At 44.2% G+C, this 12,374-nt stretch overlaps 1 protein-coding gene across 1 annotated transcript in view; it reads left to right on the plus strand.

The window, feature by feature from the left end:
• Nucleotides 1–8,354: 8,354 nt before the first annotated feature.
• rgs9b (regulator of G protein signaling 9b) overlaps nt 8,355–12,374 on the plus strand; it is a 96,481-nt gene continuing 92,461 nt past the window's right edge. The window contains exon 1 of the mRNA XM_063030594.1: nt 8,355–8,483. Coding sequence (XP_062886664.1) covers nt 8,421–8,483 — 63 coding nt within the window. The 5' untranslated portion in view covers nt 8,355–8,420. The remainder of the gene's footprint in view (nt 8,484–12,374) is intronic.

The following is a 12,374-nucleotide window of genomic DNA, read 5'->3' on the forward strand; positions in this document are numbered from 1 at the left end:
CTGCCCCGCATATAATCGTGTGACTGACTTCACATGAATTGCCTCTTCACTCGCAAGATGGCATTCCGTAGGTCATACCTGGACTTCTTGTCGGGCTGTGGGTTGCTGGTTTTGAAAGCCACAGATCCAGCCCTCAGCAGCTTGGTTCATCCAGGGGTTCTGGCTCGGTGTGTTCTTGAACTCAGCGAGTCGCAGAGCATCTGCAGGGGACAACGGATTTGTTGATGCTTCCGGTCGAAACCCCACATCAAGATGGAGTTGATCTCCGATAGCATATAAATTATAATTCATCACCAAAATACGTGTCTATTGCCATACACTTTATTTATTTAGCCATACAGCGCAAAGTTGGACCTTCGAGCCGCACCACCCCAGCAACCCCTGAGAAACTCGATTAACCTTACCCTAGTCGCAGGACAATTTACAATGACCAGTTAACCTACCCAGTACATCTTTGGACTGTAGGTGGAAGCCACAGAGCCCCAAGAGAAAAAAAAACACTTATTCTATTGGGAGGACGTAGGACTCCTTACAGAACAGTGCTGGAATCGAACTCCAAACTCCAGCACTCCCTGAGCTGCAATAGTGTCGCAATAACCTGCTGCGCTACTATGAAATTCATTTTCTTGCGGTCACCTGCAGGAAAATAAAGAAATAAAATATAATTTATGAAAAACTACACATAGACAAAGACTGACAATGTGCAAAAGAAGACAAATTGTGCAAATTTTTGAAAATAATACCACGAACTTGATTTGTAGAATCCTTGAAAGTGAGACTGTGCATCAGAGTTGTGGCGAGAGAAGTTGTGGCTGATTCAGGGGCCTGATAGTTGAAGGGTAATAACTGCTCCTCAACCTGGCGCTGTTGGACCGAAGGCTTCTGTATCTCTTACCCGATGGAGTAGTGAGAAGAGAGCATGGCCTGTGTGGTGGAGTCCTTGGTCATGGATGCTGTTTCCTTGTGGCAGTACCCCTTGTAAGTGTGCTCAACGGTGGGGAGGGCTTCGCCTGTGATGGACTGGGCTGTATCCACTACATGTTGTAGACTTTTCCGTTCCTGGGCATTTGCCTTTCCATAAAAGGCCATGATGCAACCACTGCGCATCTATAGAAGTTTGTCACATTTTAGATGACATACTGTCAAACTCCTAAGAAAGCAGTCGTGCCTTCTTAGTAACACACATAAAAGTTGCTGGTGAACGCAGTAGGCCAGGCAGCATCTCTAGGAAGAGGTACAGTCGACGTTTCGGGCCGAGACCCTTCGTCAGGACTAACTGAAGGAAGAGTGAGTAAGAGATTTGAAAGTGGGAGGGGGAGGGGGAGATCCGAAATGATGGGAGAAGACAGGAGGGGGAGGGGTGGACAGGTGCTTGGCAAAAGGGATATGAGAGGATCATGGGACAGGAGACCCAGGGAGAAGGAAAAGGGGGGGGGGAACCTAGAGGATGGGCAAGGGGTATAGTGAGGGGGACAGAGGGAGAAAAAGGAGAGAGAGAAAAAGAATGTGTGTATATAAATAAATAACGGATGGCTCTTCTTTCAGTTAGTCCTGACGAAGGACCTCGGCCCGAAACGTCAACCGTACCTCTTCCTGGAGATGCTGCCTGGCCTGCTGCGTTCACCAGCAACTTTTATGTGTGTTGCTTGAAATTCCAGCATCTGCAGATTTCCTCGTTCCTGCCTTCTGAGTGATGGCATTTATTTGTTGGTCCCAGGATGGATCCTCTGATATGGTAACTCCAAGAAATTTAAAGTTACTGAACCTCTCCAGCTCCAATCTCCTAATGAGGACTGCCTCATGAATTGTAATAGCATATTAATATCTCTGATAGCAGATTAATTATTTAAGGGCCTAATTCTCCAAGTCCCTTTGGACCATCAATGCTTTGAGTTTGCTACCATTGAAAGATGAGGTGACACAGTAAATTCTGAGTCTCAGTCCTTGACAGCAGAATAAAGAGAAAGGAAAAGGGTCTGTGCGGCCCGAGTCTCCCAGCCATCCATCCTGCAACCTTTCTACAGGCTCGTTATTCAGTTCACTATGTCTTCACACGGAGGTTCTCGTGATCTAGCCATCATGTCCTTAGAATGAGAACAAAATCCCACTGTGATAGCTGGGGAATTTCCATTCAAGTAACCACATACATAGGAAAATAACAAAAGGGCCAGACTCGATAGTGGTAACCATGAAACCACGAGACTTTTGTAAAAATCCCATTTGGTTCTCTTGTGCCCTTTAGAAAGAAATCTCTCATCCCTACTCTGGCTTGACTCTGTTCACTCAGTTGAGGGGAAGTTAGGGATGGAAGGTAAATGGTAACATAATGTTCAGAAGATCATAAGACCAAAAGACATAGGAGTAAAAATAGGCTCTTCAGCCCACTGGGTCTGGTCCATGACTCAATCATGGCCAATTATTATCCCTCTCATCCCCATACTCATGCCTTTTCCCTGTAAAGTTTGATGCTCTTAAAGAACCTATCAACCTCCGCTTTAGATATATCCAATGGCTTGGCCTCCAAAGCCATATGTGGCAATGGATTCCACAGATTCACCACCCTCTGGCCAAAGAAATTCCTTTAAATCTCTATTCAAAGAAACGTGCTTGTATTCTGAGGCAGAACCCTCTGTTCCTACACTTCCCCACGTCCACTCTATCTAGGTTTTCAATATTTGATAGGTTTCAATGAGGTTCCCCCTTCTTCTTCTAAAATCCAGTGGGTACAGGCCCAGAGCCATCAAACACTTCTCATATGTTACCCTTTTCACTCACAGGAACAATCCCCTGAACTTCCTCTGGATGCTCTCCAATGACAGCATTTCCTCGCTTAGATATGGGACCCAAAGCTGCTTATAAAACTCCAAATAAGATATAGGAGCAGAATTGGCCGAATGTGGTCCATATCCCTGAATAATTGAAAATTATTAAGAAGCTCTGTTTTATCCCTTTTGGGTTCAAAGTGCTCAGTCTGGTGATGTCATATTGTCTCACTTCGGAGTATCCAGCATGTTCTGCCTTTACAATGGCATTGTCTATCATTTTTGTCCCCCCCCCCACCCCCCACTGCTGCTTGCTTCCCAATAGTCACAAACAGGTCGATGAGAAATTGAGAACAACTGTCCAAAGTTTGAAGTACATTTATTGTCAAAGTTCGTATAAATTATACATCCTTGAAATTCAGCTCTTTACAGGCAGACAGAAAACAAAAACAAAACCTGAAATTACACATTCAAAAAAAAAACTAACAATCACCCAACGTGCAGAGAGAGAGAAAAACACATAACGTACAAACGATGAAAGGAAGCAATGGCACTCAGAATGAAACTGACTCCACAGACACGAAGCCCGGAGTGGCTGAAGTAGGCCACAGCCTCAGCGCCACTGAGAGCAGAGTAGACGTGGAGCGGCAAGCAGAACCAGCTCAACCCTCACCTCCAGTCCTTTTCAATCCATCCGGCCCGGTGCTTAAATTGTCCAAACACCGGGTCATCCCCCGAGCTAGGATCCGGGCCCTGTCATGGCGATACACTCTGGTCCTGGACCCTCCCACCGCGTTCCAGCCCGCACCCAACCTCTCCAAACGACCGGCGATCCAACCTCGCTCTCGATTTCGGTGGATGGGCTCCGAAACTCCCAACTTTTCTCCGCTTCACGTCCCCCGACTCCGTCTCGACCATGACTCAACCTCACTCCAGCTTTGCATCACAACCGCACGTCTTGACCCTCAACTCAGCCTCGACTTTGCTCACCCCTTCATTGTTTGTGCTGACTGCTTACCACAATTTTACACAGAAAAAATGTTATTAATAAAGTATGTAGTCATATTTTTTGCCTAATGAACTGCCGGTAAGCTGTCGACAGTCTTGAGTAGAGCTATCTTAAACTGCAACAGTTACAATGATCGCAATGCGGGGTTTTGGCTGGTAGCACTGACAACTCCTTTTCTCCAACAGAAACTATTCAACCTTCTGATTTCCTCCAGTAGATTAGACCATAAAACCACAAGACTAGAATTAGGCCATTCAGCCCATCCAGTCTGCTACACCATTCCATCATGTCTGATTTATTATCGCCCTCAACCCCATTCTCCTGCCTTCTTCCTGTAACCCTTAACTCCCTTTTTAATCAAGAACCTATCAACCTCCACTTTAAATATACCCAATGACTTGGCCTCCGCTGCTGTCTACGGCAATAATTCCACAGATTCACCACCTTTTGACTAAAGAAACTCCTTCTCATCTCTGTTCTAAAAGGATGTCCTTGTTTGCTGAAGCTATGACCTCTGGAACCACTATAAGAAACATCCTCTCCACATCCATTCTATCTGACCCTTTCAACATGTTCTAGGTTTCAATGAGATCTCCTCTCATTCTTCCAAGCTCCAGTGAGTATAGATCAGGGATTCCCAACCTGGGGTAAATGGACCCTTTGTTTAATGGCGTTGGTCCATGGCATATACAAGGTTGGGAACCCCTAGTACAGACCCAGAGCCATCATATGCTCCTTATATGTCAACCCTTTTTTTCCTGGGATCATTCTTGTGAACTTCCTGTGGACCCTCTCCAATACCAGCACATTCCTAGAGTGGTCTGACCAATGCCTTACAAAACCCCAGCATTATTACATCGTTCCGATTGCTTTTCATTCCTGATCCTGGCACCTGGAACCTCTGGAGTTCAGTGAATCAGTATCTGCTGCATTCGTTTAGAGCCCCTTGGATACTCCACATGCTTAAACACAAGAGATTCTGCCGATGCTGGAAATCCAGAGTAACACACACGAAATGCTAGAGGAACCCAGCAGGTCAGGCAACATCTACAGAGAGGAAAAAGCAGTCGACAGTTTGGGCCGACACCCTTTCTCAGATATTTCTGTAGATGCCGCCTGACCTGTTAAATTGCTCCAGCATTTTGTGTGTGTTACTTCCTACTCTCCATGTTTTTCACATTCTTACTGTTTTTTTCCTCAGAATGGACCCAAAATCATCATGAAGGGAGAGATTAAAGGGAAATGTTAATAATAACTCAGAATCTGGTTGGTGGATAGGAAATGGGCCAGTAATGGCTAGTGCAACTCTACTACAGCAACAGCGCCAATGACCTGGGATCAATTCGGGTCTCGGCCTGAAACGTCGACTGCGCCTCTTCCTATAGATGCTGCTTGGCCTGCTGTGTTCACCAGCAACTTTGATGTATGTTGCTTGAATTTCCAGCATCTGCAGAATTCCTGTTGTTTATCCTTAAGGAGTCTGTGTGTTCTCCCTGTGACTGCATAGGTTTCCTCTGGGTGCTCTGGATTCCTCCTACATTCCAAAGATGTTGGGGTTAGCAGGTTAATTGGTGATGTGGGCTCGTTGGTCCGGAAACCCTGCTACCATGCTGTATCTCTAAATAAACACCAGTCCTGAGGAAAGATCTCAGCCCGAAACGTCAACGCTTTATTCCTCTCCATAGATGCTGCCTGACTTGCTGAGTGCCTTCCTCATTTCATATGTGTTATTCTGGATTTCCAGCATCTGCCGAATCTCTTGTTTATAAATGAAAACCTTCACTCAGTGGCCACTTTATTAGGTACATCTGTACACTAGCTCACCAATCATGTGGCAGTAACTCCATGCAAAAAGGCATGCAGACATGGTCAAGAGGTTCACTTGTTGTTCAGAGCAAACATCAGAATAGGGAAGAAGTGTGATCTAAGTGACTTTGAGCGGGGAATGATTGTTGGTGCCAGACAGGGCGGTTTGAGTATCTCAGAAACTGCTGATCTGCTGGTATTTTCACACACAATAGTCTCCAGAGTTTACAGGGAGTGGTGCAAAAAACAAACAAAAAAAAAAAAAATCCGGTGAGCAGCAGATCTGTGGGCAAAAATGCTTTGTTAGTGAGACAGGTCAGAGGAGAATTACTGCTACCTTTCCTGTCAAGCTGACAGGAAGGTAGCAGTAATTCAAACAACGTGTTACAACTGTGATGTGCAGAAGAGCATCTCTGAATGGACAACGTGTTGAGCCTCAAAGTGGTTGGGCTACAGCAGCGAAGACCACAGCAGATCCACTCCTGTACCTAATAAAGCAGCCACTGAGTGTATAACAGTACATCACATTTAATGGAATAAAAGTGATGCACTAATGCTGTTCCTGTCATGAAAGGAATTGGTTTTGAATAATCAAAACCAAACTGATCTGATGTGTCAAAGACACAATTTAATTCTTTTCAGACTTTGCTGCAGTTTCATTTTTCTGTTCAGAATTTCTTGAGTCATCATCCTACATATTGGCCGTTATATCCTTAGAATACCAGAGAACGACGCTATCAAAGGTCCCAATGGGACAGTTATGTAGAAATGGCACTTTGCCATTTGGATACTCATTAGATGTGTTTGACATATTTCATTATCTTATATGGAGTCACTTCTGCCTGGGTCTCATCTGTCAATTTCTCTACTTCCTGGTTACTTTCCCTTAGAGAATAAATATATCCTTCCTACAATATTTTGTAGACTGTATCAAATCTCAGAATTATAATCAGTGCAGCCTGTTAAGAGATTGTTTATCATTCATCTTCTTATATTATCCTCTCTGCCAATTAAAAGTTTTTATGTGTTTTTAGTTGATTATATTCCCTGTTCAAGGCAGGAATATGGGGAATTTGAATCTAGCAATAAGAACAGGTACTATAAATATAATTACAATATACACTCACCCACAATATACTGCCTGTTACAGCACTAGCATTTAGAGCAACAATGAAGGTCCTCCATCTCTGTCTGTCACTCAGATGTAGAAGGATTCTTCATTGCCGTTTCTGCATCAGTTCTGTTCGATCAGTCAGAGTGGTTATCCCTGAGCTGAAACCCAGAACCGGTGGACCACTCTCAGTCTGGCCTCTACCCTTTGACCTGTTTGGCATGAGTGATCCTACCAAGAGCCAAAGCATAAAGCCCCAACTCCAGCCAACGTAGCAACATAAAAGTGTGTAGACATGGTCAAGAGGTTCAGTTGTTGATCAGACCAAACGTCAGAATGTGGAAGAATTGTGATCTAAGTGACTTTGATCATGGAATGATAGTTGGTGCCAGACAGAATATCTCAGAAACTGCTGATCTCATGGGATTTTTCACGCAAAACCGTCTCTGGAGATTACAGAGAATGGTGCAATAAATTTTTAAAAATCCAGTGAATGGCAGCACACCTTGTTAATGAGAGAGGTCAGAGAATGGCCAGACTGGTTCAAGCTGACAGGAAGGTGACAGTAATTCAAATATCCACAGTGGTGTGCAGAAGAGCAAGATACAGGAAGTATCTAATAAAGATGCCAGAGTGTATGCATAAAGACAAAGGCAGATATATTGGTAGTTCAACTAGTATTGGCATTTACTCCAAAGGTAAATTTACAGACCACTATCAATTAGCTGAGACTTTATGAGCCATTGGTCAGACCGTATTTGAATTATTGTGAGCAGTTTTGGGCCCCTTATCTATGCAAGGATGTGCTGGCATTGGAGAGGGTCCAGAAGAGACTCATGGAAACGATGCCAGGAATGAAAAGGTTAACAAGGAATGTTTGATGGCTCTGGGCGTGCACTCGCCGGAATTCAGAAGAATGTGGGGGAGGGGGGTGGATTCTCATTGAAACCTAGTGAATATTGAAAGGCCTAGGCAGAATGAACAGGGAGAAGATGTTTCCAATGGGGAGGGGGTGGGGGGAAGATTTCTAGGACCAGGGTGCAGAGTCTCAGAATAGAAGGACATCCTTTTGGAACAGAAATTAGGAGAATTTCTTTCGCCAGAGAGTGGTGAATCTTTGGAATTCATTGGCACTAACGGCTGTGGAGGCCAAGTCATTGGGTATATTTAAAGATTTATTTTTCCTGTGGGCATACTCAGCAAATCCATACAATAGTAACTATAACAAGATCAGTGAAAGATTAACCAGACTGCAGAAGACAATAGATCATGCAAACATAAATAAATAGCAATAAATAACGAGAACATCACACATAAAGGCCTAAAAGTGAGGTAATTGGTAATGGGAACATCTCCATGGATGGGGCAAATGAGTGTGTTACCCCCGACGGCGTGGGGTAGTAGGGCTGTAACTGTTCTTGAACCTGGGGGTGTGATTCCTGAGGCTTCGGTACCCTCTACCTGAAGGCAGCAGCGAGAAAGGAGCATTGTTCGATGGTGTCTTTTTCTTTGCAGAGGTACTTGGCAAAGCGCGACCTCTCTGAGAAGTGGGTCTCCGCGAGCGGCGGCAGGCGCACTGATTGACAGCCCGCCCGGGCGCTCCGGGCCGCGGTTGCCGTGGTAACCGGAGCGGCGCGCGGCCAGCGGGGGCGGGCAAGGCGCGCAAGCGCAGGCTTCCCATCGTTTCCATCTCGTTCCGAGCGCGGCGGCTCCTCACACCCCGGGCGACAAGATGACAGTCAAAAGCTTCAACCAGGGCCAACAATTCCGGCCACGAATGGCCTTCCTGCGCAAGGTAAGAGCCGTAAATAACAACAGCAGCTCTGGCCGCTCATGCAACATTTGCGAGAGGCAGCTGTGGGAAGCACCCAGATACAACTCAGACACTGGCTGCGAAGACATTTCACTGGAAGTGAAGGAAAATTGTTTGATTAAAATTTTGGGCTACGTGTTACAAATATATTCTTCTGGTGACATGTATCTGTTACACGTAGTATAATATATTCTGTATGGATAGAAATATATACACACAGTATATAAAGTATTTATCTCGCATATCACATTTAAGTATTAATCGGAATTTATTTGTGGCGCTGACTTTTTTTAGCAAATTAGTTTTAATATCAAAAATTTAGTTAACTTGTGCTGAAAACATGCCATATCCACCCAGCAAATGCGAGCGTCCACAAATCTGGGACTTGCACTTAATCTTTCGATCGTTCTGTGAATTCTGAAAGGGGGGTTTAGTTATATCGTTATTCGCCTGCGCTCTGGTGATGTTTTTTCATCGTTTATTGACATTTAGCTTCAGACTAATTGGAAGAAATTTTAATAACCTGAAGATCTAACCCAGCGGCAATAAGCGCCCGGGAGTGGGGCAACTCGGGCAAAGGTGGGGGGGGGGGGGGCGGATTCCTGTCACCTTATCCCATCCATGGATTTAGCTATATTGAAAGTGACAGGGGCATCTAATACCCGAAGCTTTCCGCGTGCATCTCGAAAGCTAAAATAGTGCCGGAGTTATCAAGCAATATTATGAAAATAGCAAAAGAAATGATATATTTTTAAAAATTAGGCGGAACACTTTTAAGAGCTCACCTGGGACCATATTTCAAACAGTAACCTGTTTGTAATGTAGCAAAAATCCGTCATTTTCAGGGCTTTCTGTTAATATTCCCTCTGGCGATTTGGCTTCGTCAGTAACACAAACACAGACTGACCACTTATGTTCCTTGGTGCGCGCTACCTCTCTCTCCCACTCTCTCTCCATCCCTCTCTCTCTCTCTATCCCTCTCTCTCTGTCTCTCCATCCCCCCACTCTCTCTCTATCCCTCTCTCTCTCCATCCCTCTCTCTCTCTCTATCCCCCTCTCTCTCTCCCTCCACCCCCTCTCTCTGTCCCTCAATCTCTCTCTATTACAGTATCTATCACTATCCCTCTCTTTATCTATCTGTCTTTCTCTATTTCTCTCTCTCTATCTCTTTATCTATCCCTCTCTTCATCTCTTTAACTATCCCTCTATCTATCTCTATCTCCATCTCCCTCCATCTCTCCCTACTTCCCCTCCCTATCTCATCTCCCTACAGCTCTCTATGTTAGCTCTCCATTGCTCCAGCTTTCTATTTCACTTTACTCCTCTCCGTGTGTGTCTCTCTCTTCATCTCTGTCACTCTGTCTCCCTCTGTCCCCATCTCTCTTACTGTCTCTGTTTTTGTTCTGTCCATCTATGTCCCTGTCTCTCTGTCTTACCATTTGTATGGCTCCCACTCTCTTGCTGTCTCTGTCTGTCTGTCTCTCTCCCTCCCTCTCTCTCCCTCTTACTCCCCCCGTTACTCAGTCTCCCCGTCACTCCCTCTTCACCTGTCCTTTTCCTACCTCATCTGCCTGTCTCCCCCCTCTCCCCCCTCTCCCCTGCCTCTCTCCCCGCTCCCCTTCTGGACTGCCTTCATACAATGCTATCGATGATTGCACCTTCCAAATCATTGTAACATTCAAGATGATTTCCCATACCTTCAAATTCTTTGTAGTTTCTAACTTGTTGAAGTGTTCTACCATCTCCATGCCTAAATGCGTGAAAGCACAGTGAGCAGAACAATTCTGAATTGCCTTGCTGTTTATCACTCGCCAACTATTACTGACAAATGCACTGCTTTTTGAATGCAAACACATGCAAGTGATGCTGCTTAAAAACTGTTCGCTCTAAGAATGGTGTAATGCACGGGACTGACACTCTTTAGAAACTGTTCGGCAACAGTTTCCTGTCCCAATTAAGTGGCATAGTGTCCCAAATACGGAAAGGGAATCCCAGCAATTTTCTTGATTAGTTTCTGTTCTTTAACAGTTGTCCCAAATAAGCAGCTGCCCTGATTAACCGATGACCCAATTATTTGGAATTCACTGTATATAGCATAAATATTAACAGCATTATCACGATCATCTTTCTATGCTGTGTGGTATGGCGTAGGTGATCATGGTCTTTCTATGACCATGTTTGTTCTTGGCAAGTTTTTCTACACAAGTGGTTTGCCATTGTCTTCTCCTGGGCAGTGTCTTTACAACATGGGTGACCTCACCCATTATCAATACTCTTCAGAGATTGTCAGCCTGCTGTCAGTGGTCGCATAACCAGGACTTGTGATACGCACCAACTGTTCATACAACTGTCCACCATCTGACCGTGATGGGGGGGGGGCTAAGCAGGTGCTACACTTTGCCCAAGGGTGACCTGCAGGCTAGTGGAGCAAAGGACCACTTTACGCTTCCTTTGGTAGAGACGCATCTCCACCCGATTACATAGTGTATGACAATAATAAACCAATTCCAATTTCAAACACAAAATCAATTTGTGCTTTTTAAAGAGAAATCTAAAAAATGTCTTTTTTTATTACACATCTGTGGTGATGGCTGGAATCATTCACATTTCCTGGGAGAGTAGAAGGGGCTTTGGTTTAGAATCAGACTTATTATCACTGACATATATCGTGAAGTTTGTTTTGCAGCAGCAGTACCCTGCAATATATACGGTATATTATAAATTACAATCAGAGATACATAATTAAAATAAGCAGAGAAAAAAGAGCAAAAATAGTGAGGTGGTTCATGGATTTGTTGTCCATTCAGGACAGAGGGGAAGAAGTTGTTTCTAAAACATTGAGTGTCTCTTTTCAGGCTCCTGTACCTCCTCTCTGGTGGTATCCATGAGGAGATGGCATGTCCAGGGTGGTGGGGGGCTCTTAATGATGGATGTTGCCTTTTTGAAGACGTCCTCAGTTAGCAAGTGAACAGATCCAGCACTCTTGTCTTTTGTGTCTGATTCCTCTGGCCTGCCAGATGAACCCACGGCCTCGTGAGTCAGAGTCAGGAGTGCTGTTGACTGAAGTGCAGCTGGCATTCAGAAAGGAGAAGGTCAACGAGAAGTGACTGGCAGTCCATTATCTTACGGGTACAATCTGCTACTTGACGTGCAAATTGCAAGAATATGGAACAAAGCACATTAGGAAGACTCCACAATATTTTGCTGTTTAAATGAAAGGGCTTATAAAGTTTATATTTTAGGTAATAGAATAGTTGCCAGGTTGGAATCCAATAGAACCCAAACAATATTGAGTGGAAAATTGAAGAGGCTTCCAGTGGTTTATGAATAGTATTAAGGTTCTAAACAATGAGCTTGGAATTACCTGTGCTTGCTTGAATTTCATAATAATAATATTGGAGCAAACAAATATTTATCTAATCTAATATCAAAATAAAATTATCACATGATCTTGTAATCTAGAATATTTTTCCTCATACAGGGATTATTATTTGCAATTTAAACAGCAGCTTTATCTGTAACATATGCATTGAAACACTCAACAAAATGTTTCCTTTTTCATCAAATCAAACTAGCGAGTATTGTGCCCGAGTGTGTTACCCTGCTTCTGATGCCAACATAGCATGCCCACAACACACTAACCCAACCTGTACATCTTTGGAATGTGGGAGGAATCCAGAGCACCCGGAGGAAACCTCCACAGTTATGGGGCGATATACAAAACTCCTTACAGACAGCGGTGGGAGTTGAAACCCGATCAGTGATTGCTGGTGCTGTAAAGCGTTACGTTAACTTCCTACTGTGCCACTCTAAACTTTATTTTATAGCTTTTTGACTTAATATTGATTTTATTTATTGTTAATTATTACCAAA

This window comes from Mobula hypostoma, chromosome 22 (assembly GCF_963921235.1).
Source record: "Mobula hypostoma chromosome 22, sMobHyp1.1, whole genome shotgun sequence".
NCBI classification, from domain to species: domain Eukaryota; kingdom Metazoa; phylum Chordata; class Chondrichthyes; order Myliobatiformes; family Myliobatidae; genus Mobula; species Mobula hypostoma.